The sequence below is a fragment of the Cheilinus undulatus genome, linkage group 12, assembly GCF_018320785.1.
Source record: "Cheilinus undulatus linkage group 12, ASM1832078v1, whole genome shotgun sequence".
Classification (NCBI taxonomy): domain Eukaryota; kingdom Metazoa; phylum Chordata; class Actinopteri; order Labriformes; family Labridae; genus Cheilinus; species Cheilinus undulatus.
In genome coordinates this window covers 49,250,093-49,273,584 of record NC_054876.1, presented here as the reverse complement: position 1 = coordinate 49,273,584, position 23,492 = coordinate 49,250,093, and the positions used below count along the sequence as shown (strand labels likewise).

Below are 23,492 nucleotides of genomic sequence, written 5' to 3'. Positions count from 1 at the left end.
TCCATTGCTTGAATGTATTTGATATTCATCAGGGAAAGCTCCCAGAGAAAGCGTTTAAGAAGGGCAGGACTTTTCAGAACATCTTCAGAAGGTGATTGGAGGAACATTCTGTCTGTCACAGACATGGCAGACCTGCTGCCTCAGACAGAGCTGTTGTCTGTCATATATCACTCTGCTAAGCTAACGGTGGCATCAACATGTGCGTTTAAACTGGTGATGACTGTGCTGCAAAAATCTGTTTTACAGTTGACAGTACTGATGTATTTATTTTACTGCTGTCAAACGATTAAAATTTTTAATCAGATTAATCACAGGGTTGCTGTGGATTAATTTAGATTAATCATGATTAAATATCATTCATTTTTAATCTATATTAATCGCATTTCATTCTGCATAAGCAAGCAGACTCAAGAAAGAAGGGAATGTATATGCCAGGGCTATTCAATTACTAATTCAACTGGGCCAGATTTTTAAATCTAGAAATGTAGCCGGGCCAGACATGTTTGGCACCCAGTAAGCAGCTGGTCATGTCACATTTCGAAACAATACAGATCAATTTGATGAAAAATATTCACTTTTATTCGTAGTCTCCCTTTTAAATTTAGCGTTCTGTGAGGGTGGTTTGTCGCAAGCTTGGCAATGTGTTAGCCAAAGTGCTAGCAGAATCCTCGATGAACGTATGCTTTGCGTTGACGTGGTATTTTAAGCTGGAAGTGTTTTAGTGAAAAGAAAACCCCTTCCTGCAGAATGTACATAATACTTTATGTCAGTCAATTGTTCCATCTTGCTTTTTTGTACTCAAATTTCACATCCAGAGGGCCAATGTGCTGTTTAGTGTCTTCCATATCGAGTTGGTTGGTCACTACCAGATGGACGGCCCATTTGCACGTGCTTGACAGTAACCCTACTTGGACAAAATGCCCGAAATGCATGGCCAGAGACATTTCAGGGATTTTGAGTCATTCTGCACTGTAGATGGGTTAACCCTTTAAGTGCCAAAGTCATTGCGCCAAGCAATATTGCTGAATTAAACAGGCTGTAGCTGCAAACATGGTGCCAAATGTTGTTACTACTTTACACCAGGAGATGGCGGACATGAGTAACTTCAATCCCAGAAGCATTCGTTCGCATGTTTCTATTTAAAATTTTGGAGAGAGAGAGTTTGAAGATGCACCACCTATCGTGGAGATGAGGAATTGGTAGAAGTGGTTGAAGTCGGAACTTAAAGGAGAGAAAGAGAGCAAATTGTAGCGAGGACACTCACAATGCTGGGAGGAATAGTAGAATATTCACCCCTGTGACAATGACGTTCAGTCATCCGGTAATAGCGGTGCGTCGGAGCCACTGTGACTCCGTGCGCCATGAGAGTCCAAAGCAGCACATACTGAAGCTGATGCTTTTCCTCATGGTGGCCGGGGTGGGGACATGGTTGGGGTTGCAGGGGTGGTCAAAACACAAATACTGATGGAGGTAGCGGGAATTAAAAAAATACTGCAGAGGTAGGGGCAGACATGGTAGAAGCAGTGGCGGTGGAGGCCGTCTGGTGGCGTCAGAATATGCAGAAATGACTGAATTTACTCCCATCACAAACGTTCGGTCATACTGAAGATTTTTCTTATTTACAGTATGCCTTTATCTCTAAACACTTTCAAGCTACAGCCTTTTGAAATCTTGATATCACAATTTTCTATTTTCTTGAAAAACTCTGGCACCCAAAAAGTTAACTGCATTAAAATTTTTAATCAGGTTAATCATGATGATGGATTAATCTGCATTATGCGTCAATTTTGACAGCCCTTATTTATTTATTTATTTAACTGTGCACTTGAGTTTTTTTTAAGATGCAGAATTGTGGCCTACTGAGGGAGAAAAGATGTTAAAAGTGGCACTGCCCGCCTGGTTTCTGCACACTTTAACAGCCATTTAGTCTCATGAATGGTCAGGAGTGTTGGATCACATGTAGTTGGTGCTGGTGGCTGCAGTGTCTTATACACAGATATTTACAGTAAGCTCTGTTTCCCAGCCTTAGATGGTCTTAAAGCTGTTAGCATCAGAGTATTTCAGAAAGCATCAGATGAACTGTAGAGTCTCTGTGAGTAAAGAAAGTGCAGCAGGTGTTTCTGACGTCTGAGGGCAGAAAATGTTGACAGAGGCTAACTGAGACGGACAGAAGGAGGAGAAACAGAGAGAGAGAGACAGAAAGAGATGTAGACGCTTTTTCCTCTCAATCAGACACGGAATGAAAAGGGCAAACAAGAGACAGACAGGAAGAGACTAACAGAGGAGAGAGAGACAAACAGAGAGAGGGGTTTGTGGAGGTATCCAGAGGGCAGGTGGGATCAGCTCAGGTGCAGCAGCAGAACATTCAGACTCCGTTCACGTCTGCTTTAGAAAAATAACCTGCAGCAGCAGCAGCGAGCAAAGTCAGGACTGTTTAAAGGATCATTCTGCTTCACTTCAGCTGCCTTTATTTTGGTGGTTTGGGCCGCTGAGCAGTGGGGGATGTTTACTCAAGCTGTGTGTTTCAGCACTAATGAAAGATTTGTTTCTGTTGGTATGAAGCTCCACATATTAACAACAGTTACTCTGCAGATTCATGATCTAAACATGTAGGCTATCACTCATTTGTCCTAACCTACCTGTGAGTGTTGTAGACTCCTGTGTCTGGAAGGTCCACTCACTGGTTCATCAGTATTCCTGGCTACCATTACACCATGAAGACAAAAGAACACTCAGATAAAAGGTTATTGAAAAGTATAAATCAGAGGATGGAGACAGAAACATCTCCAAGTCTCTGAACATCCCCCAGAGTTCAGTTAAATCCATCATGAAGAAATGAAGGAATATGTCACATGTGTAAATCTGCCTAGATCAGACCGTCCTCACAAACTGAGTGGGTGTGCAAGAAGGAGACTAGTGAGAGAGGACACCAAGACACCTATGACTACTCTGAAGGAGCTCCAAGCTTCAGCAGCTGAGATGGAGAGACTCTGCAGACAACAACTGTTGGCCGGGTTCTTCACCAGTCAGAGCTTTATGGGAGAGTGGCAAAGAGAAAGACACTGTTGAAGAAAACTCAGATTCAATCTGGACTAGAGTTCACCAGAAGGACTGTGGGAGACTCCATGGTCAAGAGGAAGAAAGGTCTTTGGTCTGATGAGACCAGAATGGAGCTTTGAGACCATCAGACGAGAAGCCAAACACTGACATCACCACAAACACACCATCCCCACTGTGGAGCACGCTGGTGGCAGCATCATGCTGTGGGGATGCTTCTCAGCAGCATCATGCTGTGGGGATGCTTTGACACATCAGCATATTATGCTTCACTCTGGGAGAGAGTCTGGTTTTGTTTTAGGGTACTTTAGTCTGACCTCTTTCACTCTGATAATAAGGAACTTGAGTATGTTGCTCAAATGTCACAGTTAATTTATTTTAATTTTAGTAAATAGCAGTGCTTAAACACACTACAATACAGGAAATAAAGCGTTTCAAGTTCTTAATGTTCTGGTGGAGGACCCCAGCCCCCCACACCCACCCATTGCTGAAGTAAATCCTACATTGAACCAGCGAGTAGACATCAGATTTCCTGCTTAACCCGAGATAAGGATGCCCAATTTTAGATTAGGGGAAATTAGAAGAATGTTCAGGGGTAGCATGCCCCAGAATCTCCTTGGTAAGCTTGGGTTTGGACCTCGGTATTTCTGAAACCCTGCATACGGCCCTGCCTTTGCTTCAGTGTAGGTATTATGTAACAGTGGAATGGTGCATTAAGGAGCCACTGCTCTCTATGTTTGGGGCCACTGTGGCCAAAAAGAGTTGTGTTCCATACCAGCCCTGTCAACAGGAGTTATGCCTTTAAAATAAAGAATTAGCTTTAAAAATGTACCAATAATTGATAAATCACATGACGAATAATCAGAATCAGCGTTTATTAAAGGAAACACACATGATGAGTATCATTTTGTCCAAAGTGCAGCCCAGTCTGAAATAACAGATACGAGGTGGACATTAACAGTTCCATGAAGCCTTCACTTCTGTCATAGAAACAGTCATCATCAGATAAAAACAGCGGCTTTGTCTGTGCTCGATCTGAGGAGGATTATTGTCAATTATGGTGATTATTTCTGCACATTTCAAATTCAGGTGTAAACGGCTGGCTGGTAAATTCAGTATTTGGGGCAGAACAAAACAAGGTCAGCACATTGTTCTCTAAACCTACTGCACTGAGCTGAGCGTTCCCCGGAGCCACAGTCCATTTAGTGCTGCCCCCCCCCCATCCTCAGCTACTCTATGTGTATTTATTGCTGCTGTCTGCTCTTTTAAAGCGGCCTACACTTAGCTCTGTTCTCCCTTAATCCCAGGTCTGCTGAATGAAGTCTGGAGGATGGAGGGATGACGCACTGACCCATGGTGGTGACCGCAGCCTTCACAAACCTGCAGGACTGTCACTGTAACTCTGACAATACAGTGGCTATAAATGAAATATCCACCCTCTACAGGAGACAGGATTTATACGATTTACATTTACTAATTCATAAAAAAAATAAAAATTCACTGTTCATGTGTTTGTTTAGACCCTCAGATACTTAGATGTGTATTTAACAAGAAAAGATGTGAACACAGAAACTCTCATCATTATAACTCTTCAGTTTAAATCACTCATAACTCTCCTCTGCTCCTATTTTTAGCAGTGGAGAATGAAAGCCTCTATCTATCAATCTATTTATCTATCTATCTATCTATCTATCTATCTATCTATCTATCTATCTATCTATCAATCTATCTATCTATCTATCTATCTATCTATCAATCTATCAATCTATCTATCTATCTATCTATCTATCTATCTATCTATGGCAACATATCAACAGTCACAGAGTTACCATGACGACCGCTCAACAGTCACAGAGTTACCATGCAGACCGCTCAACAGTCACAGAGTTACCATGACGACCACTCAACAGTCACAGAGTTACCACGACGACCGCTCAACAGTCACAGAGTTACCATGACGACCACTCAACAGTCACAGTTACCATGACGACCGCTCAACAGCCACAGAGTTACCACGACGACCACTCAACAGTCACAGAGTTACCACGACGACCACTCAACAGTCACAGAGTTACCACAATGACCGCTCAACAGTCACAGAGTTACCATGACGACCGCTCAACAGTCACAGTTACCATGACGACCGCTCAACAGTCACAGAGTTACCATGCAGACCGCTCAACAGTCACAGAGTTACCATGACGACCACTCAACAGTCACAGAGTTACCACGACGACCGCTCAACAGTCACAGTTACCACGACGACTGCTCAACAGCCACAGAGTTACCATGACGACCGCTCAACAGCCACAGAGTTACCATAACGACCACTCAACAGTCACAGAGTTACCACGACGACCACTCAACAATCACAGTTACCATGAGGACCGCTCAACAGCCACAGAGTTACCATGACGACCGCTCGACAGTCACAGTTACCATGACGACCACTCAACAGCCACAGAGTTACCACGACAACCACTCAACAGTCACAGTTACCATGACGACCGCTCAACAGCCACAGAGTTACCACGACGACCGCTCGACAGTCACAGTTACCATGACGACCACTCAACAGCCACAGAGTTACCACGACGACCACTCAACAGTCACAGAGTTACCATGACGACCACTCAACAGTCACAGAGTCACCATGACGACCACTCAACAGTCACAGAGTTACCACGACGACCGCTCAACAGTCACAGAGTTACCATGACGACTACTCAACAGTCACAGTTACCATGACGACCGCTCAACAGTCACAGAGTTACCATGCAGACCGCTCAACAGTCAGAGTTACCATGACGACCACTCAACAGTCACAGAGTCACCATGACGACCACTCAACAGTCACAGAGTTACCATGACGACCACTCAACAGTCACAGAGTTACCACGACGACCGCTCAACAGTCACAGAGTTACCATGACGACCACTCAACAGTCACAGTTACCATGACGACCGCTCAACAGTCACAGTTACCATGACGACCGCTCAACAGTCACAGAGTCACCATGACGACCACTCAACAGTCACAGTTACCATGACGACCGCTCAACAGTCACAGAGTTACCAACCCTCAAATCATTAAATATCATTAAATATATAGTCAGCATCCTTACACCTCTTGCACATGTTCCACCTATACTATAAATGCACACAGACCTTTTATAAACTAGAAAAAAATCAAACCAAGTTAACTGAGGAGTGTACATCTAAATCTCAATTTACTCGATATTTTTTTCAGTTTTTGTTTTTATATTTAATGTTTAAATGCTGTACATTCAGAGCAAAGCTAACTGGAGTCAGATTCCTTGTTGCATTCTTGGCCAGTAAAGCTGCTCATGATTCTGGTTTTGTGTTATTGTCATATAAAATAATGACACCATGTAGTCACACTGGCATTTAAAAGGTTAAAATCCTGAGAATAATAGAATAGTTGACGTTTTGATCAGGACTGAAATTGACTGAAAGATTGAAACCAACAACAAAGGAAAATATTGATCTGTGATATTTTAAGGGGACCTTTTTGCCCATGAAGGAGTTCAATTCTAAATCTGACACAAAGATCAATAATGCATCAAAATCAAAATTGTTGTTTATCTTTGACATATCCACATCTATGCTTGGAGAAAAAAAAATCCCAGCTGCCTGATATTTATTCATTTTTAGAGAATAACTCGTATTCTTTGTTTGTTTATCAGAAAAAACACACAACTGTGACTTCTTCTGGTAAAACTGATATTTTAAGGGTTAATTTCTCCAAAATATGCAAATAATTGGTAGTTTGGATCAAGACTGAAGTTAAAGAAAAGAATCAAACAAAAATTGGGGGAAAATATTTCCATATAAATATTAACTTTTTGTCCATAGGAGGATTATACGGCTGGTGCTTCTGAATGATACTGGAGGGTTGAAACAGGAATAAAGAGTTTCACAGAAAAGTACACTGGACATGGAGAGTTTACCTGCACACCTGTGACTGAAACGTTTTTACCTTTACTTGAAAATCTATCTAGAGGCCATTTCCCTTGGACATGAGTGTCAGCTGGAGTTAAACAGATGAAAATGATGCCACGATCTGTTTTTATGACTTCATATCAAATCAAATCCCCTTGGTTACAGCTGCACCACCCTGACATTTAAGAACCTGCAAATCTAGTGACAACAGTTTTAAAGATCTTACTTTAAAACAAAGAATTTTAATGACATTATTTTTAAAAGTTTTAACAATAAAATCATGCCATAGTATTGAAGTTTGGATTTCCGACAACTGAATCATTATTTTTAACAACGTCAGTAGTCCGATTGTTGCCCCGCCTGGTTTTAGAGTTTGAGATGCAAAAAACTGAAATTAATTTTATCATTCAAAAATACTGAAATTCATCCAAATTAAGATGGTTTCACAGCAGATATTAACCACACTGTTTTGTTTCTAAGGGAGATCACAGATTCAGGCACAAAAATCAAAGTCAACTAGACCAAAAATGCAATTTCAGCTGAAATTTTGTGGGGATGATGAGAGCTGAACTGTGGAGGAACTGCTGAAAATAGCCAAAAAGTAAAACAATAGCTGAAAATACCATAAAAATAGCATAAAATAGCATGAAAACAGTAAAAAAAAAAACGGGACAAATAAAGTTGAAAGTAGCCTAAAAAAAAAAAGCTAAAAAAGCATAAAATTAGCTGAAAATAGCCTAAAAGTAGCTGAAATGGCAGTCAGTGGCTGAAAAGCATTGGACTAGCTTAAAATGGCATGAAAATAGCTGAAAATAGTGGAAAATTAGCTTAAAATAGCATTAAAGCTGAGGAGTGTAATACCTGATTTGTGAAGAATGTGAAATCATTGCTCAAAATATAGAATTCAAAAAGCAAAATAGTTGAAAAAGTATAAATAGTATAAAAAAGTTTAAAAAATAACTGAAAAGAGCACAAGAAGCTGAAGAGTTTGAAAGAAGAATAGTGAAAAAAGCCCAAGGAATGCCGAAGGTATGATGAGTTGAAGAAAGCACAGATTTGTGAAATGTTGCGATCTGTTTAACATTGTTAAACAAAGTGAAATATCTTAAAAATCATAAAAGTTAGAAACGAGAAAATTCATAGCAGTCAAATGAGCTGATTTTGGCCAAAAAGTAGCTGAAAATGGCATTCAATAGCTCAATAAAGGATAAAAACGGCTGAACGTATATTAACAAAAGCTGAAAATAGCCTAAAATGGCTGGAAATAGCCTAAAAATAGCATAAAATAGCATCAAATGGCATAAAGGTAGCTGATTTTGGCCTAAAAGTAGCTGAAAATGGCATACAATAGCTCAAAAATGGATAAAAATAGCTGAAAATACCCTCAAAAAAGCTGAAAATAGCCCAAAAATAGCTGAAAATAGCCTAAAATAGCATAAAATGGCATAAAAATAGCTGATTTTGGCCTATAAATAGCTGAAAATAGCCATAATTTTAAAAATTATAAAAGTTAGAAATGAGAAAAGTCACAGCAGTCGAATGATGAAGAAACTGAATTTTTTTAAAAGTTGAAACGGTGTCGATATGACAAAGTATAAAGGAGGAACTAGCCCACAGGGAAGAAGAATAATAAACAAAATGACCGATGTGAATATCAATGCTTACTCAGCATCCCCACTAATGACCCAGCTACATTCCAGAATGTTCTGGCTTATCAGGAGGTTTCAGCTCCACCTTCAGTCTGTTCATCTTTAGTGGAGGGCAGCATTTTCAACCCGAGCCCCCCTCAGTAACCAGGTAGCAGATATCAGCCAGGCTTCATCCAGAACTTTCTACATTCAAAGGCAAAATCTTGTCCTAAAATCCTCAAAGTCCAAACTGACACCAGAATCTGCAGAAAGGTCAGTGAATGCACCAGTGAGAATATTTGGTTCAAAGTAAACTCTGGCGATCCAGAGACGTTGTTTATGCAACCTTTGAACACGGGGGTCTGGGGATCCGTGATAAAAATTCATTTTCATGGCCCTGGCATTTGAAAGAAATCATAATTTATGAACTTACAGGCGTAGGTCATGGCGAAGCTGCTCCCCGTGTCCACCATGTCCACCTGTGGCACCAGCTTGGGGACGTCCTGGTGTTGTGCCAGAGCAAAACGAAACACTTCATACTCATGGGAGCCGGTGGGGAAAAGGCCCCCTGTTTGACAGAGACAGAAAAAAAACAGTTATTTAAAAATGTTGAGAGGAGAATAAAGAGCCCAAACTCCACTTCTGCTTAAGAAATAGAGGTAAATAACTCTGCCGGTTAAACAAACTCTCTAATTAGATGTAAATGGTTTCAGGATTACAGCGGCCACACCGCTGAGATCCTGCATGAATTTTAAATCCTGCTGCGATGGAAACCTGGCTCTCCATGGATCCAGCACCGAGTGTTCTTTCTTTAACAGCTTCATGTTTCATAAAGAGACTCAGAGCCAGCATCTCTAAGAATGATCTGTTTCTCAGATCAGCACTTCAAGGAGGGAAGTTTATTCTCTTAAAGTTTGTCAAAGAATCAACAGTGAAGGCAGAAAAGTCCACAAATGCAGTTCCAAAAATGTTGGGGCGCTGTGTAAGGTAAATAAAAACAGACGTCAATGATTGTCAGATCTCAAAAACCCAAATTTATTCACACCAGAACAGAAACAACAGATCAGAGGTTAAACTGAGAAATTTTACCATTTCATCAAAAAAGTAGGGACAGGTCCATGTTTACCATTGGTTAGCATCTGTAAACATCTGAGAAGTGTATGCAGGATTCTAGCTGCTCAACAGTCCTGGGTCTTCTTCCTTTTCTGATGCTCCAAATGTCCTGTGAAGCCATGCTGTTGTGATGGATGTGGTATGTGGTTTGATAGTTCCTTTCCAAATGTTAGAGCTGCCCACGCACTAATGCAGGCACAATAGGCACTAATGCAACCCCAGACCATCAGAGATGCAGGCTGTAGAGCTGAGCCAGGAGAACAAGCTGGATGCTCCCTCTCCTCTTTAGTCCACAGGACACGGCATCTGTGGTTTCCTCTGACCACAGAACAGTTTTCCATTTCATCTCAGTCCTCAGGTGGACTGTAGATGGTAGTGAATTTAAAGTCTTTACATTTTTATGTTGAGGAACATTTAAATAGTTCCAGTATTTTTGACCCATTTTTTCTCAGACTGGTGAGCCTCTGCCCATCTTTACTTCTGAGAGACTCTGCCTCTCTAGATGAAAATGCCTCAGTTTTAACACCTGTTATGTTTTTAATATTCTACTGTGAATGAAATATGGGTTTATGAGATTTGGAAGTAAGTTGGACTCGTTTCCGGTGCGTGTTGGACTCCGCCAGGGCTGCCCTTTGTCACCGGTTCTGTTCATAACTTTAATGGGCAGAATTTCTAGGCGCAGCCAGGGCGTTGAGGGGGTCTGGTTTGGTGGCCTCAGGATCAGGTCTCTGCTTTTTGCAGATGATGTGGTTCTGTTGGCTTCATCAGGCCATGACCTCCAGCTCTCACTGGAACAGTTCGCGACCGAGTACGAAGCAGCTGGGATGAGAATCAGCACCTCCAAATCCAAGGCCATGGTCCTCAGTCGGAGTGTCTTGGGGTCTTGTTGATGGAGCAGCGTCGGCAGTGATGTGGTCTCTGCATCGGTCTGTCGTGGTGAAGAAAGAGCTGAGTTGATAGGTGAAGCTCTTGATTTACCGGTCGATCTACGTTCCTACCCTCACCTATGGTCATGAGCTGTGGGTTGTGACCGAAAGAACGAGATCACAGTTACAGGCAGCTGAAATGAGTTTCCTCTGCAGGGTGTCTGGGCTCTCCCTTGGAGATAGGGTGAGAAACTCGGCCATCCGGGAGAGACTCAGAGTAGAGCTGCTGCTCCTCTGCGTTGAGAGGAGCCAGATGATGTGACTTGGGCACCTGGACGATGCCTCCTGGACGCCTCCCTGGTGAGGTGTTCCGGGCAGGTCCCACTGGGAGGAGACCCCGGGGAAGACCCAGGACACGCTGGAGAGATGATGTCGCTCAGCTGGCCTGGGAACGCCTTGTGATCCCCCGGGAAGAGCTGGACATAGTGGCCGGGGAGAGGGAAGTCTGGGCTTCTGCTGCTGCCCCCGTGACCCCATCTCCGATAAGCGGAGGAAGATGGATGGATGGAGATTTGGCAAATTATACACTGCCCCAACTTTTTTGGCATTGGGGTTATAAAAACCAATCAGATGTAACAGATGTAGCAGAAATGGTTTAAATAGACAAGTATCAAAGAATTCAATCTTTTAGTCTAATTTGAGACGTGAGGATACCCGCTGGTTCATTATCACTATAGTTACTGTACAGCCTATTCATCTGTAGGAGGCTTAAATTATGTAGAATTAATGTTTTAAATATTGATACCTCACTATTTATTATTGTATAAATCCCATTTTCCCCTTTGTCGTCTTGATGCCTTATTAAAGCCAGGCTGAGTTTACCATTGTCAGTAAAATAATGAGCGTCTGCTCCACAGTAATTGTTGTTAAAAGCCTCTTTTCTCAGCCAGCATTGTTCAGACGCTCACACTCTCCTCACAATCGTTTAAGGGTCAGATTGTCTGAACACCTGAACTGGAGCTGAACCTTCTCTGTGTGAGAGTAGAGGAGGACTGAATACTGACCATACAGCTGTTTATATCTGCTACTGCTAATGGGAAAATTCAACCTTCTGATTACATTTTTACAGAAGACGGATGATGTGACTCAGAGATTCTAGATCATTCTGTCCTCTGCAGCTGAATAAAGACGATATATTTCAGTCTTAGCTGACTTAAAAATAATAGTAAGTATTCTCCATCACAGTCGATGCTGTTTCCCTGGATGGTTCACTGTCTGTCAGTTTTTCTGTCTGTGACATTAAAACAACTTTCTGAGGCTCTGAAGACGACAACATGCAGCCCATTATTCAATGCAAAATAAATGACGACTCCAAGTGGACCAATAAACCGTTCAACAGAGGTCTAGTCCATACCAAGGTTAATACAGTTAAATAAAACTAAAATATAGAAATCATTTTAGTTAACTAAAAATAACTAAATAAATAAAACTAAAATATAGAAATCATTTTAGTTAACTAAAAATAACTAAATAAATAAAACTAAAATATAGAAATCATTTAAATAACTAAATAAATAAAACTAAAATATAGAAATCATTTAAATAACTAAATAAATAAAACTAAAATATAGAAATCATTTTAGTTAACTAAAAAAAACTAAATAAATAAAACTAAAATATAGAAATCATTTTAGTTAACTAAAAATAACTAAATAAATAAAACTAAAATATAGAAATCATTTTAGTTAACTAAAAAAAACTAAATAAATAAAACTAAAATATAGAAATCATTTTAGTTAACTAAAACCAAAATATAATAATAAAAAATAGACAACCAAAATGAACTAAATAAATAAAACTAAAATATAGAAATCATTTTAGTTAACTAAAACTAACTAAGTTTATAAGTTGTACAAACATAAAAATTTTATTAAAAAAAAAAAAAAAAAAGAAAAAAGTGAAGAGCCATTTTGGGTCTCGCCCCTGACAAGTTCTCCATATCACCAATAAACTAAAACTACAAAAAAACAAACAAACAAACAAAAAAAAAAATTTTTTTTGAAAATAATAACTAAACAAGTGTTTATTTTCCCCTCTTCTGCTACATTCTCTAAAATGTCCGTGTTTTTGCTGTTAATCATCATAAATGGAAGCTGCAAAACAGAATCAACATTGCTGAGTGTAGTTTCATGACTCTGTCCATGGTGCTGATTGTTGCTATCATACACCCTACAGTATCTTTGTATGTTTTCCTCCACTGAGAAGTGTATTATAGAATCGTATCCTTTTAATATCAACTAAAGTGTGCCAGTTGTTTCAAATGGGATGGAGCACAACGGCAGTATCCTGGTGACACTTATCAAAACTTTCTCACAGTGCAGCAGAGGCTCTTTAATCATGGCTGAGTCAACCTTGATTTGAATAATTAGTACAGATGGCCTCTAAAAACACAATTAAGTCAAAGTACAATATTTGCAGGAGGAATCAGGTGCAGAAAACTCTGTGAGGCAACATGGAAAGGAAATGCAGCAGCAAAGGTCATAAACAGGACAAAAACATGGCTTTATAAATGTTAAACACCAAAGTGACCTTATAACAAACTCCAGACCAACCGAATCAGTGTTTTAAATCTGTAAGAATATTGAAGACTGCCCACACAACAATGTGGTTCTTCTTAAAAGAATATCATTGGGATAGTGCATGATTTATTCATTGGAGTTATAAAGGCTGGAAGCAGTCCATCTGCTCTGACAGAAGGGTTCACTGACTCAATAAACACATGCAGAAGAAACCAATGTAACTGATTTTTATGCTGGAGCTCACTGGAGTCAGACTGCAGAAGGGATTTTATTCCACCAAAATGCAGGCTTCTTTTTTTAATGCAGGTTAGTTCAACTGGATGGCACATCAGCTCCAAACCAGAGAGGGAAACTGGACCAGCGCTCCGATGAATCACATTATAACTTAATTTTAGGAGAGGGACACGCTCTGCAGCCCTCAGCGGCCTGACCCAGACTGAATGTGGCCAAACAGTCAGGGTTCAGATAGGAATAGAGGAGCAGAGGGACTTTTCATTCAGTGGGCTCAGTGAAGAAGGAGCAGCAAGAATGGAGCTGAGGGGATGTTTAAGAGACTTTGATGGGTTGGTGGGTGTCTTTTCTGTGTCACTGAACCCTCAGACCACTTTATTCAGACAGAAACCATATGTACGTATGTGTGTGCCGTTGATTAATTCAGGTCCTAATCGCGTATTAAGTATCTAAAATCTACTGTATGTGGTGAGATTTAGACTTAGATTTAGACAACTTTATTTATCCTCAAGGGGCAATTCAGTTTTTGCAGTCCACCCAGAGCACACAAACATTCACAAACAGCAAACAGAGACAATAATAAATAAAACACCAGAACACTGACAGAGATGCTCATTGACACATCGACCTTCATGTGACCCTTTTGGTTACGACACACCCAGGGTCAGGCAGATTATAATGCACATTTAGATACAAATGTGTGACTGCCCTCAACAGGTAAAACCCAGCTACTGCAGCTGAATTTGTCTGTCTAATCTGGCGCTCTGTGGCATAAATGCTGAGGTCACTACAGAGCTCAACAGCTACCGTGCACTATTTAAGAGGAAAGTAAAATTGACTATTCAAATCCTCCATAGACGTTTCACAAAACCCTTATTACAACACTTTAAAACACGAACCAATCTAACCAGCTACCTGGACACTCATAACTGTAAAACATCCCAGCAAATGGCACAAAAATGGCGCTCAAAAACAGAGAAAAAGGCAACGATATAAGACTGTGTACATCTTTCTCTCCGATGATGAAGAGACTACACATCCCAGAATCCATTGTAATTTATTTTGTTTATGTTCAGAATAGTTTTTCAAGCTTTCTAATCATATATGTCCTATTACATACATGTATTTTTATTGTAGTGTTAATATTTTAAATAATTATGTCCAAGTATTTCCTAATTCATGAATTTATTTCTTCATACTATGGCAGCATTGATGGAAGTCATCAACCCCATCAATCAGAGACATTGCTGTGACACTCTAGGATTGTGGGTAGTGTAGTTCTTTTCCTCAATATCATGAATAAATGATGTTTTTCTGAAAACCTGGTTGATAACATGATCTCTTTTTCCTCTACAGGACCAAATATCATGGTTTCTCCCTCAGGTAGCTCGTGGTTAGTCTGCCTTGAGTGGTTCTGACATTATGACATAATGACAATAATCCAACCTAAAAAGCAGCATAGATCGAAGAATGTTGTGGCTGATCAGGGACAGTAGGAGTGGATGTGTCTTATCCTTCCTCCCATTCCCAGTCTTTATGTCATCATGAAGACGTTAAATACATACGAAGTGATGTCATTAAGACAAGTGATGTCACAGAGACATATGACATCATGAAGACGTTAAATACATACGAAGTGATGTCATTAAGACAAGTGATGTCACAGAGACATATGACATCATGAAGACGTTAAATACATATGAAGTGACATCATTAAGACAAGTGATGTCACAGAGACATATGACATCATGAAGACGTTAAATACATACGAAGTGATGTCATTAAGACAAGTGATGTCACAGAGACATATGACATCATGAAGACGTTAAATACATATGAAGTGACATCATTAAGACAAGTGATGTCACAGAGACATATGACATCATGAAGACATTTTTCAGAGACATATGACATCATGAAGACGTTAAATACATATGAAGTGACATCATTAAGACAAGTGATGTCACAGAGACATATGACATCATGAAGACATTTTTCCAAATTCCAGAGTGGATGAACTTCACCTTAAAACTCTGAGTTTTAGTTATTGATTGCTCCCTCTTATTTTTTCAGAAAATTATTTTCTAATCTGGGGACCGTGACATGCCCAAAACTCACCAAAATTTGCAGATAATTACCTCCTGATAAAAATGTATGTATTTTGGTGTTTTTGTACATGTGCATCAAAAAGACCCCACAGAGGCTCCTAGAACTCCATAAAAATCCCTGGGACCTCTAAAATGTACAGGATGTGAGTCAGGAAGGGTAAAGGTCAAATTTCAAAACAGTCTGGCTTCAGACCGTTCATCTGAGACGCCGTTTACTGCATCTCAGAAGCAAAATCAGGAACACTTTCAAAATTAAATTGGATTGAAGTTCTGTTTGTGGTTTAGGTTAGGATAACAAAAGTTAAAAGTTTAAAACCTGACCTGCAAAACCTGATTAAACACATTTAATAATGCCAGGTGAACAATCTGCTTACAGGAAATAAGCTTGTCTTGTGTGAAAATATTACAATGTAACAAACACAGCTTCAGAAGTGCTGTTAGCTGTGTATGCTACATAGCTACATAGCTAATGTAGCTATCTAACATAGTTGTTGAAGTGACAGTTTTCACTCTGTGACTCAGGGTAGCGAGTAAAAGAGCTTTCAGCTACACTGCTCCTGAGGATCTGTCTGGAGGAGTCGCTCTCTTTGAATATTTTTTAAACTCTTTGAAGGGTTTTGGAGGAAGATGCATCAGGATCTAGATATTTTTATTAATGAATTTTTACTCCATGACCAGGATTTGTTGATTTTTATATTTAACTGCTCCGTTGTATGTCTGTAACTCTCCTAATTCTACTGACTGCCTTGGTTAGGAGAGTCTTGTAGATCTGATTCTTCATCTCAGTTGTGGTTTCCTGATAAAATAGTTATCAACAATGAAAGAAAATGATAGTTTATGTGATCCAAAATGAAGAGCTGGTGGAAAGCCTATGTTGATGTCTGTCTAAAAAGAGCAAGGCATCCCATAACGATGTCATGTGATCTTGTGTGACTCTGTATTTTGTGCTGATTACACCAATATTGTATTACAGTTCTGTCAACGGTGCTGACTAAAGAGAACACTGTTATATGACTCTGTCCATGGTGCTGTTTCCTCGATTTCAGCTCTTTCACTGTATGTTGTTCTGATTCTTTAATAGATTTTAGTGTTTAGATTTTATTTTAACCTCTATTTGACCAGGAGTATAAAGAAATCTATTTCAAAAAGGAGTCTAGGTCAGAATGGCTGACAAAGGTTTTTAATTTGTATTTCTTGTTTTTGGCCATTTCTGCTACAGAAGCTCTGTGAAAAAGTTTGTGGGTGGTTAGTCTTGTCTTTAAGCAGAAGCTGAGTTTGAGCTCCTGATGTCTAACAGCAGCTTCATTCAGCTGCAGAGGGCAGATGACTGTAGGCTGTAAACGCTCTTCACAGCGAGAAATACCATGAGAGGAGGGCCTACAGTATGCCTGTAGCCATACGGTGACATTCAGTCACCTTTAGTACCCGTGATATTGCAGTTAAATTCAATCTTAAAGCAAATTCCTGAGATTTTCTGACATTGCTGTTATGTGCTTCTGTCCATGGTGCTGATTCTGATTTAATGGCTATGTTAGTCTGGAGGGCTGATTCAGAACATGATGTGAATTACTCCCATGGTGCTCTCATTCTTGGTTCTACTTAAATGCCACCAAAGATGACTCTAATTTAGTTTATCCAACTCTGTCTATGGTGTCGACTCTGGAAGGGTTTCTTGTGACTTTGTCCTTTGTTCTGACACCAATAAAACTGTAATACAATTCAATTTATGGTAGAGATTCTCCCTCTATTGCATTTTTCTTATATGCTCTCATCCCTGGCTCTACCTGAGGTGCTGATTCTGAATTAACTGGGCTGATACTGAACATGATGTGAGTTACTCCTATGCCCTGATTAATCCCAGAGCTGACGCTGTCCATGGTGCTGATTCCAGTAGTATTTCTGTGACTGTCCATGGTGCTGACACCCCCCAAAATTGAAATAGAATTCAAACATCTTAGGCCGTCCACACACTACAGGATTTTAAGCCCAATGTGGGGCAAGATTTGCCTCCCCTGATGGTCGTGGGGGCGTATACTGACCGTAGCCTCGTTGCAAACGGTTGCTTGTCTGAGTAGTCTACATGTGTGTGGTGTCAACACGATTAATTTACTACTCCAAATCAGGTCATAGCCTCCCAGACCCTGAATTGTAAATATCAAACATGTTTGATATTTACAATTTTAGGTCGTAGTGCTGCTGATGGAGTACCCACAACAACCAATGAGAGCGAGCACACCGGGTATCATCACCAGACGATCTTTCCCATGTTTTATGATTTTTGCTTCACCTGTAACACACACCAGGACAGTCAGTTGTGGAGAGACAACAAGACGGTATCAACAGACATCCGTGTTTTTTTGTTTTGTTTTGCTTTGTTTTGTTTTTTAGTGTGTGCGTTCAGAGGATTAAAGATGAAAAATCTTTGGAAATTGTCCTGAAGTCTGTGGTTTCCCATGGTTTTAAAATCATTTCAGATTAAAAAAATCGTCTAGTGTGTGGCCGGCCTTATGCAGTTCTTCCCATAGTCTCTTGTTTGTGACTCTGTCCATGGTGCTGACTCCCACTTTGGCTGTCTTTAGGGCTTGATTTAAGAAAAAAACACATGCTGTCCAAAGCTCACTACAGGCATGACCTTTAATAAAGTTCTGCACCTAATGTAGAAAAGTGATGTCTTGTGTAAATACATAAGAATAAGATCTGGGCCAAAGCTCATTCAAAATGGACTCTGGGAAATGAAAAACCGTTCTGCGGTCAGATTAATAAAAATTCTTAGTGGAAACCACACACCGTGTCCTGCAAAGTTAAGAGGATAGCCAAAAGAAAAAGCTAAACTGGAACCAGATGAAGAGCAATGGGCTCTACTGAGGAGAGCCAAATGATCTGGATCTGCTAAAAGACACAGATGTCCTATCACAGCGCATGAGACTGGAGGGACATCCGCTGAGGAAACACGGGTAAGATCAAGGTTTGACGAAACTGTACTGGACCAAACTGGACCACTTCCAGGAAATGGACCATACATGAACGTTGTGTCACACCGCTTCTCCAGGCTTTAGACGGAGGCTTTTTTAACTCCTGACTCCTAACTGCCTGATGCTGTTTCTCTGAGTACTTTCTATCTTTATTTTTTGCCTGAATATTTCACAAATTCCAGGACACAAAAGTAGCTCAAGCATCTCTAAATATTTACATTTGAACCCTTGGCATAAGTTCTCTATGCAGAAATCACTTCTTGCCCCCCAAGGAGCGCAGCGTCATCTACAAGATCCTATTTCTATGTCACAGGCTGATGGGATCGAGTTGTGTCTCCTTTAAATATCTTGGATTCTTGATTAGTAAATCTTCAACTTTTAAGCAGCATAATGAGCATCTTGTGAAGGAGTTACAGCTGTGGGTGGGTTTTTATTTCAGAAATGTCTTTTTTTTCCTTTTGCTGCAAAGGAAAGACTTGTTGCTGCCACGTTTATGCCTCTGATTGGTTATGGCGATGTTTTATATATGTATGCATCTTCTCAATGCCTTAAATCTATTGGATACGCTGGATACAGCGGGGTGCTGACAAATCTAAAGTCCTTGACTTATCATTGTACTCGCACTTGATCGAAGAAGTTGGCCTTCATTGTCAACACATAATTCTTTGTCACATCCTTATTTATAAGCTATACTCTGTATTCTTCCATCATACTTGTGCTATTTCCTTTCATGTGAAAAGTTCTGGAAGCTACAGTGGCCACTCTTTGACTCAGTCATGACACTTACCTTTGCTATCTGCATCCTCTGCTACAGTAGACTTTATGTCTTTAAGGTTCTGGTGAATTTAAATCTTTTTAAAGGTAGATTTAAGGCATTAGAAGAGGATGCATCTGGTTGTAAATGTTTGACTGATGTCTTTCTGCTCTGTGACTCAGGATTTGGTTTTCTGTGACTGTAACTGCTCTGTTTAATTTATATCTCTGTCTTTGTTAACTGTGCTGCCCCGTATGTTGGCCAGTACACTCTCTTAATGAGAATATTAATCTCAGTGAGGTTTTCTAGTTAAATTCATTTCATTAAACACATCAAGTTATATAGACATGTCTCTGTCCATGGTGCTGATTCTGATAACGTAAGAAAAAGACACTTTCTGTGGTGCTAGGCTGTATCATATTGCTTTTTTCTCTTATTTTTTTAATGTCAGCTGTAGAAATGTATGCTGACTCAGTCCATTTTGACTTTTCCGTTTATAATCCACAGAATTACACTAACAAAGGGATAAAAGTAATTAAAAGCCCCATATCTCTGTATTTCTGAAATATCAAATATTAGAGACCAAAGGTGCCTGAATTCAAATAAATACATCTAGTAATATAGATATGTCTCTGTCCATGGTGCTGATTCTGAGAAAGTTAGTTAACCCTTGTGCCCTCCTCAATTTTACTACCGTCAGGACACCTTTGGGGCAAAAATGTACACGTACAAAAAACTGCCACTAAATCAGCATACGCCAATTAAATTTTTTTTCATAAATCTCTTATACAACTTTAGACCTGCTCAAATCTACCAAACATTCAATAATTTTCAAGATTTTAATCCTTTAAATGCCAGATTGATTATTTGAAATATGTCATTTTTTACTGCAAAAAAATGCAAAAAGTGGATTATTTTCCATAAAATTAATAGTGGAAAGATGGGGCTTTGGGGGGGATAAGAGCCTTGGATGGGTCAAAGATTAGCAACAAAATTGATTTGATTGTGTTTGTATTTTTTATGAAGTACCAGCCTTAACATTAGGGAACCCTCTGGACACTGTCTGAGGCAAAAATGTACACGTACAAAAAAAACTGCTATTAAATCAGCATACATCAATATTTTTTCTACTTTTTTAATAAATCTTTTTAACAACTTCAGAGTTGCTCAAAGCTACCAAAGATTCAATAGTTTTCAAGATTTTAACCCTTTAAAAGACAGTTTGATTAGTTGATTTTTTTTTTTTTCCACAACTAAAAAACAAAAAAAGTGAATTATTTTCCATAAAATTGATAGTGGACAGATGGGACTTTGGTGCTGATGAGAGTCTTGGATGAGTCAAAGATTAGCAACAACACTGATTCGATTGCATTTATATTTTTACGTAATGTCAGAAATACCCTCCTGACATCTTCATGGCAAAAATGCCCCCATTGACTTCCATTAAAATCACGTTTTTTTAATCTCACTGTCATTGCAGTATAAAATCATGCATTCTTTAATGTCAGCATTTCAATGTGAAGAAGTCTAGTGAAATTTGACATTTTTACCGTATTTCACCAGATTCAACCATTTACTCATTGTAGGACCATGCACCACCTTCTTGTATTTTTGCCTGTTATATTATGGAGAGTTTTTGTGTAGGTTTGAAAGGTTTAGAATTCTGTGAATTATTGAATGTTTGGTAGTTTTGAGCAGGTCTAAACTTGTTTAAGAGATTTATAAAGAAAAAAAAGGTAGAAAAAATATTGATGTATGCTGATTTAATGGCAGTTTTTTGTACGTGTACATTTTTGCCTCAAAGGTGTCCAGAGGGTAGAAAATTCACTGAGAGAGTCTGAATGACATTTAAGAGTAAAACATGTTGAATTTCAAAATTTTGAGTAGAAAAAGTTCCTGTAAAAATTCATGCCACAAGCTGTAAAATTGACAAAATAATCACAGATTAAAAAAAAAAAAAAAATACATATATATATATATGCTTTTTCCCTCTTATTTCTGTCTGTCTGCTGTAGTATCACATGCTGACTCAGTCTATTCTGTCTATTCCTTCAATAAGCCACAAAATTATACTAAGGGAGAAAGTAGTTAAAGCCCTTGAAACACCCATACCTCTGTATTTCTGCGTGAGTTCAAATAAATACATTTAAAAATACAGACATGCCTCTGTCCATGGTGCTGATTCTGATAAAGTAAGAAAAAGGACTTTCTGTGGTGCTAGGCTGTATCATATTGCTTTTCTCTCTTATTTTTTTCCATGTCTGCTGTAGAATTACACGCCAACTCAGTCCATTTTGACTTTTCCTTCAATCATCCACAAAATTAGACTAAGGGAAAAAAGAAGTTAAAGCCCCATATCTCCGTATTTCTTAATTCAAATAAATACATTGAAAAATATAGACATGTCTCTGTCCATGGTGCTGATTCTGAGAACGTCAACCGGAGCTAGGCTCTATCTAGTTGCTTTTTCCCTCTTATTTCTGTCTGCCTGCTGTAGTATCACATGCTGACTCAGTCCATCCTGACTATTCCTTCAATAATCCACAAAATGAAGGGAGAAAAGTCGCTAAAAAGCACCTGGAAACACCCATACCTCGTCGTTTCCACTTATCGGTGTGTATTTCTGCGATATCAAAGTATATGACAACAAAACCTCCGTAATTCTCTACAGGAATACATGAAAACTAACATAGTTAGTCATGAAGGGAAGCCCAGCCACGGGCTCTGCCAACGGACTGCCGAATAAATTTGCAGACACATTACTGTCAGAATCATCCATCACAGCCAGCCGTTAGTTTTGGCGGTGCTGGTTGAAGCATTGTGAACAAATGAAGGAGAAATTTGCTATAAAGGATAATAAAAACGACATAGAGAAGCGTCTAAGAGCAGGCTCAGCCTAACAGTGCGTCATTTGTTGCTCTGGATTGTGAATGAACGCAGCTAATCAGATGGATCTGAGATCCAGCAGCGTAAACTCTCTCGGACACCGTGCGTAATCTTGGATGTGGAAAGACTGGGTGTTTTTCGGTCCCATTCTCGGTCCAGCTGGGTCTCCCCGCAGGCTCTCTTACCTATGTTGATGTTACTTGGGAAACTTGTGCCGCTGCAGAGCCCGAAGAGCAGCAGCAGCAGCGGCAGCGGGAGGAGGACCGAGGGCACCGGGAAGCTCTGCTGCAGCCGCATGTTTCCTCCAGGAGACGAGGAACAACCCGAGTAATCCCATCCACAGCGAGGCCGACAGAGATCCAGCTCAGCCCCGGCACAGACTCACACATCCACCGGCAGTCTGACTCTCTCCGTGTCCGTGGGTTGGTCTCTCTGAGTGGATCCCTCCCCTCAAGCATCCATAGTTTAGGAGCGCAGAGCTCTGCTGCCGTCGACTCTGACTGTCAGAGTGTTTCTTCACTGAGTCTCAACCCAAATACCTCCCTCTCTCTCTCTCTCACCAGTAGAGTTTGTCCTATTGAAGCCCAATCAGAGGCGGATTCAGTCATTTGGAGAGCCCAGCTGAAGAGCAGTGTTCTATTTTCTTTAAAGAAACCAGAATAAACAAATTTAGAGGAATCTCTATTCAAACAGCAAAGCAGTGGAGGACTCAGGATGTTTGAGGGCCAGGGGCCACAGAAATAAAAGGGCACCTGCTGTGTGCTGTTGGAATTGAGGACACTTTAACTGCATTTCCTCCACTATCAGTAATGGTAATGCAGAAAATGTTAATTTAAATTGCTCCCTCTGGGTGAGGAAGGAGTTTCTGCCTCGGGTGAAGGAGTTTAAGTATCTTGAGTGAGGGTAAAGGGGAGTGAGGTTAACAGGCAGATCGGTGCAGCGTCAGCATTACTGCGGGCGTTGTGCTGGACCGTTGTGGTGAAGAAAGACCTTCGATCTACCTGCCTTAGAGACAGGGTGAGGAATTCAGGCATCTGAAGAGAGCTAAGAGCAGAGCGGCTGTTCCTTCGAGTCGGAAGTCATGAAGGTGGATTGGATTTGATCAGGTGTCTCCTGGTCGTCTACCTTTGGAGATTTTCTGGGCACGTCCAGCTTGGAGGTGACCTTGGGGAAGATCCAGAATGTGCTGAAGGGATTATATATCCTGTTTGGTCTGGGAATGCCTCAGGATCCCTGGAAGGAGATGGATGGATGGATGGATGGATGGATGGATGGATGGGTGCATGGATGGATGGATGGATGGATGTTAGTTTGATGGATGGATGATAGATGGAT

The 23,492-nt window shown here is 40.1% G+C and overlaps 1 protein-coding gene across 1 annotated transcript in view; it reads right to left on the bottom strand.

The window, feature by feature from the left end:
* The window catches only part of LOC121518669 (glutamate receptor 1-like), a 151,429-nt gene extending 128,975 nt beyond the window's left edge, over positions 1-22,454 (bottom strand). Inside the window, exons 1-2 of the mRNA XM_041801137.1 lie at positions 22,343-22,454; positions 9,082-9,216 (exon numbers count right to left, since the gene is read on the bottom strand). Of these exons, the coding sequence (XP_041657071.1) occupies positions 9,082-9,216; positions 22,343-22,454 (247 nt within the window). The remainder of the gene's footprint in view (positions 1-9,081; positions 9,217-22,342) is intronic.
* Between the last annotated feature and the right edge of the window lie 1,038 nt (positions 22,455-23,492).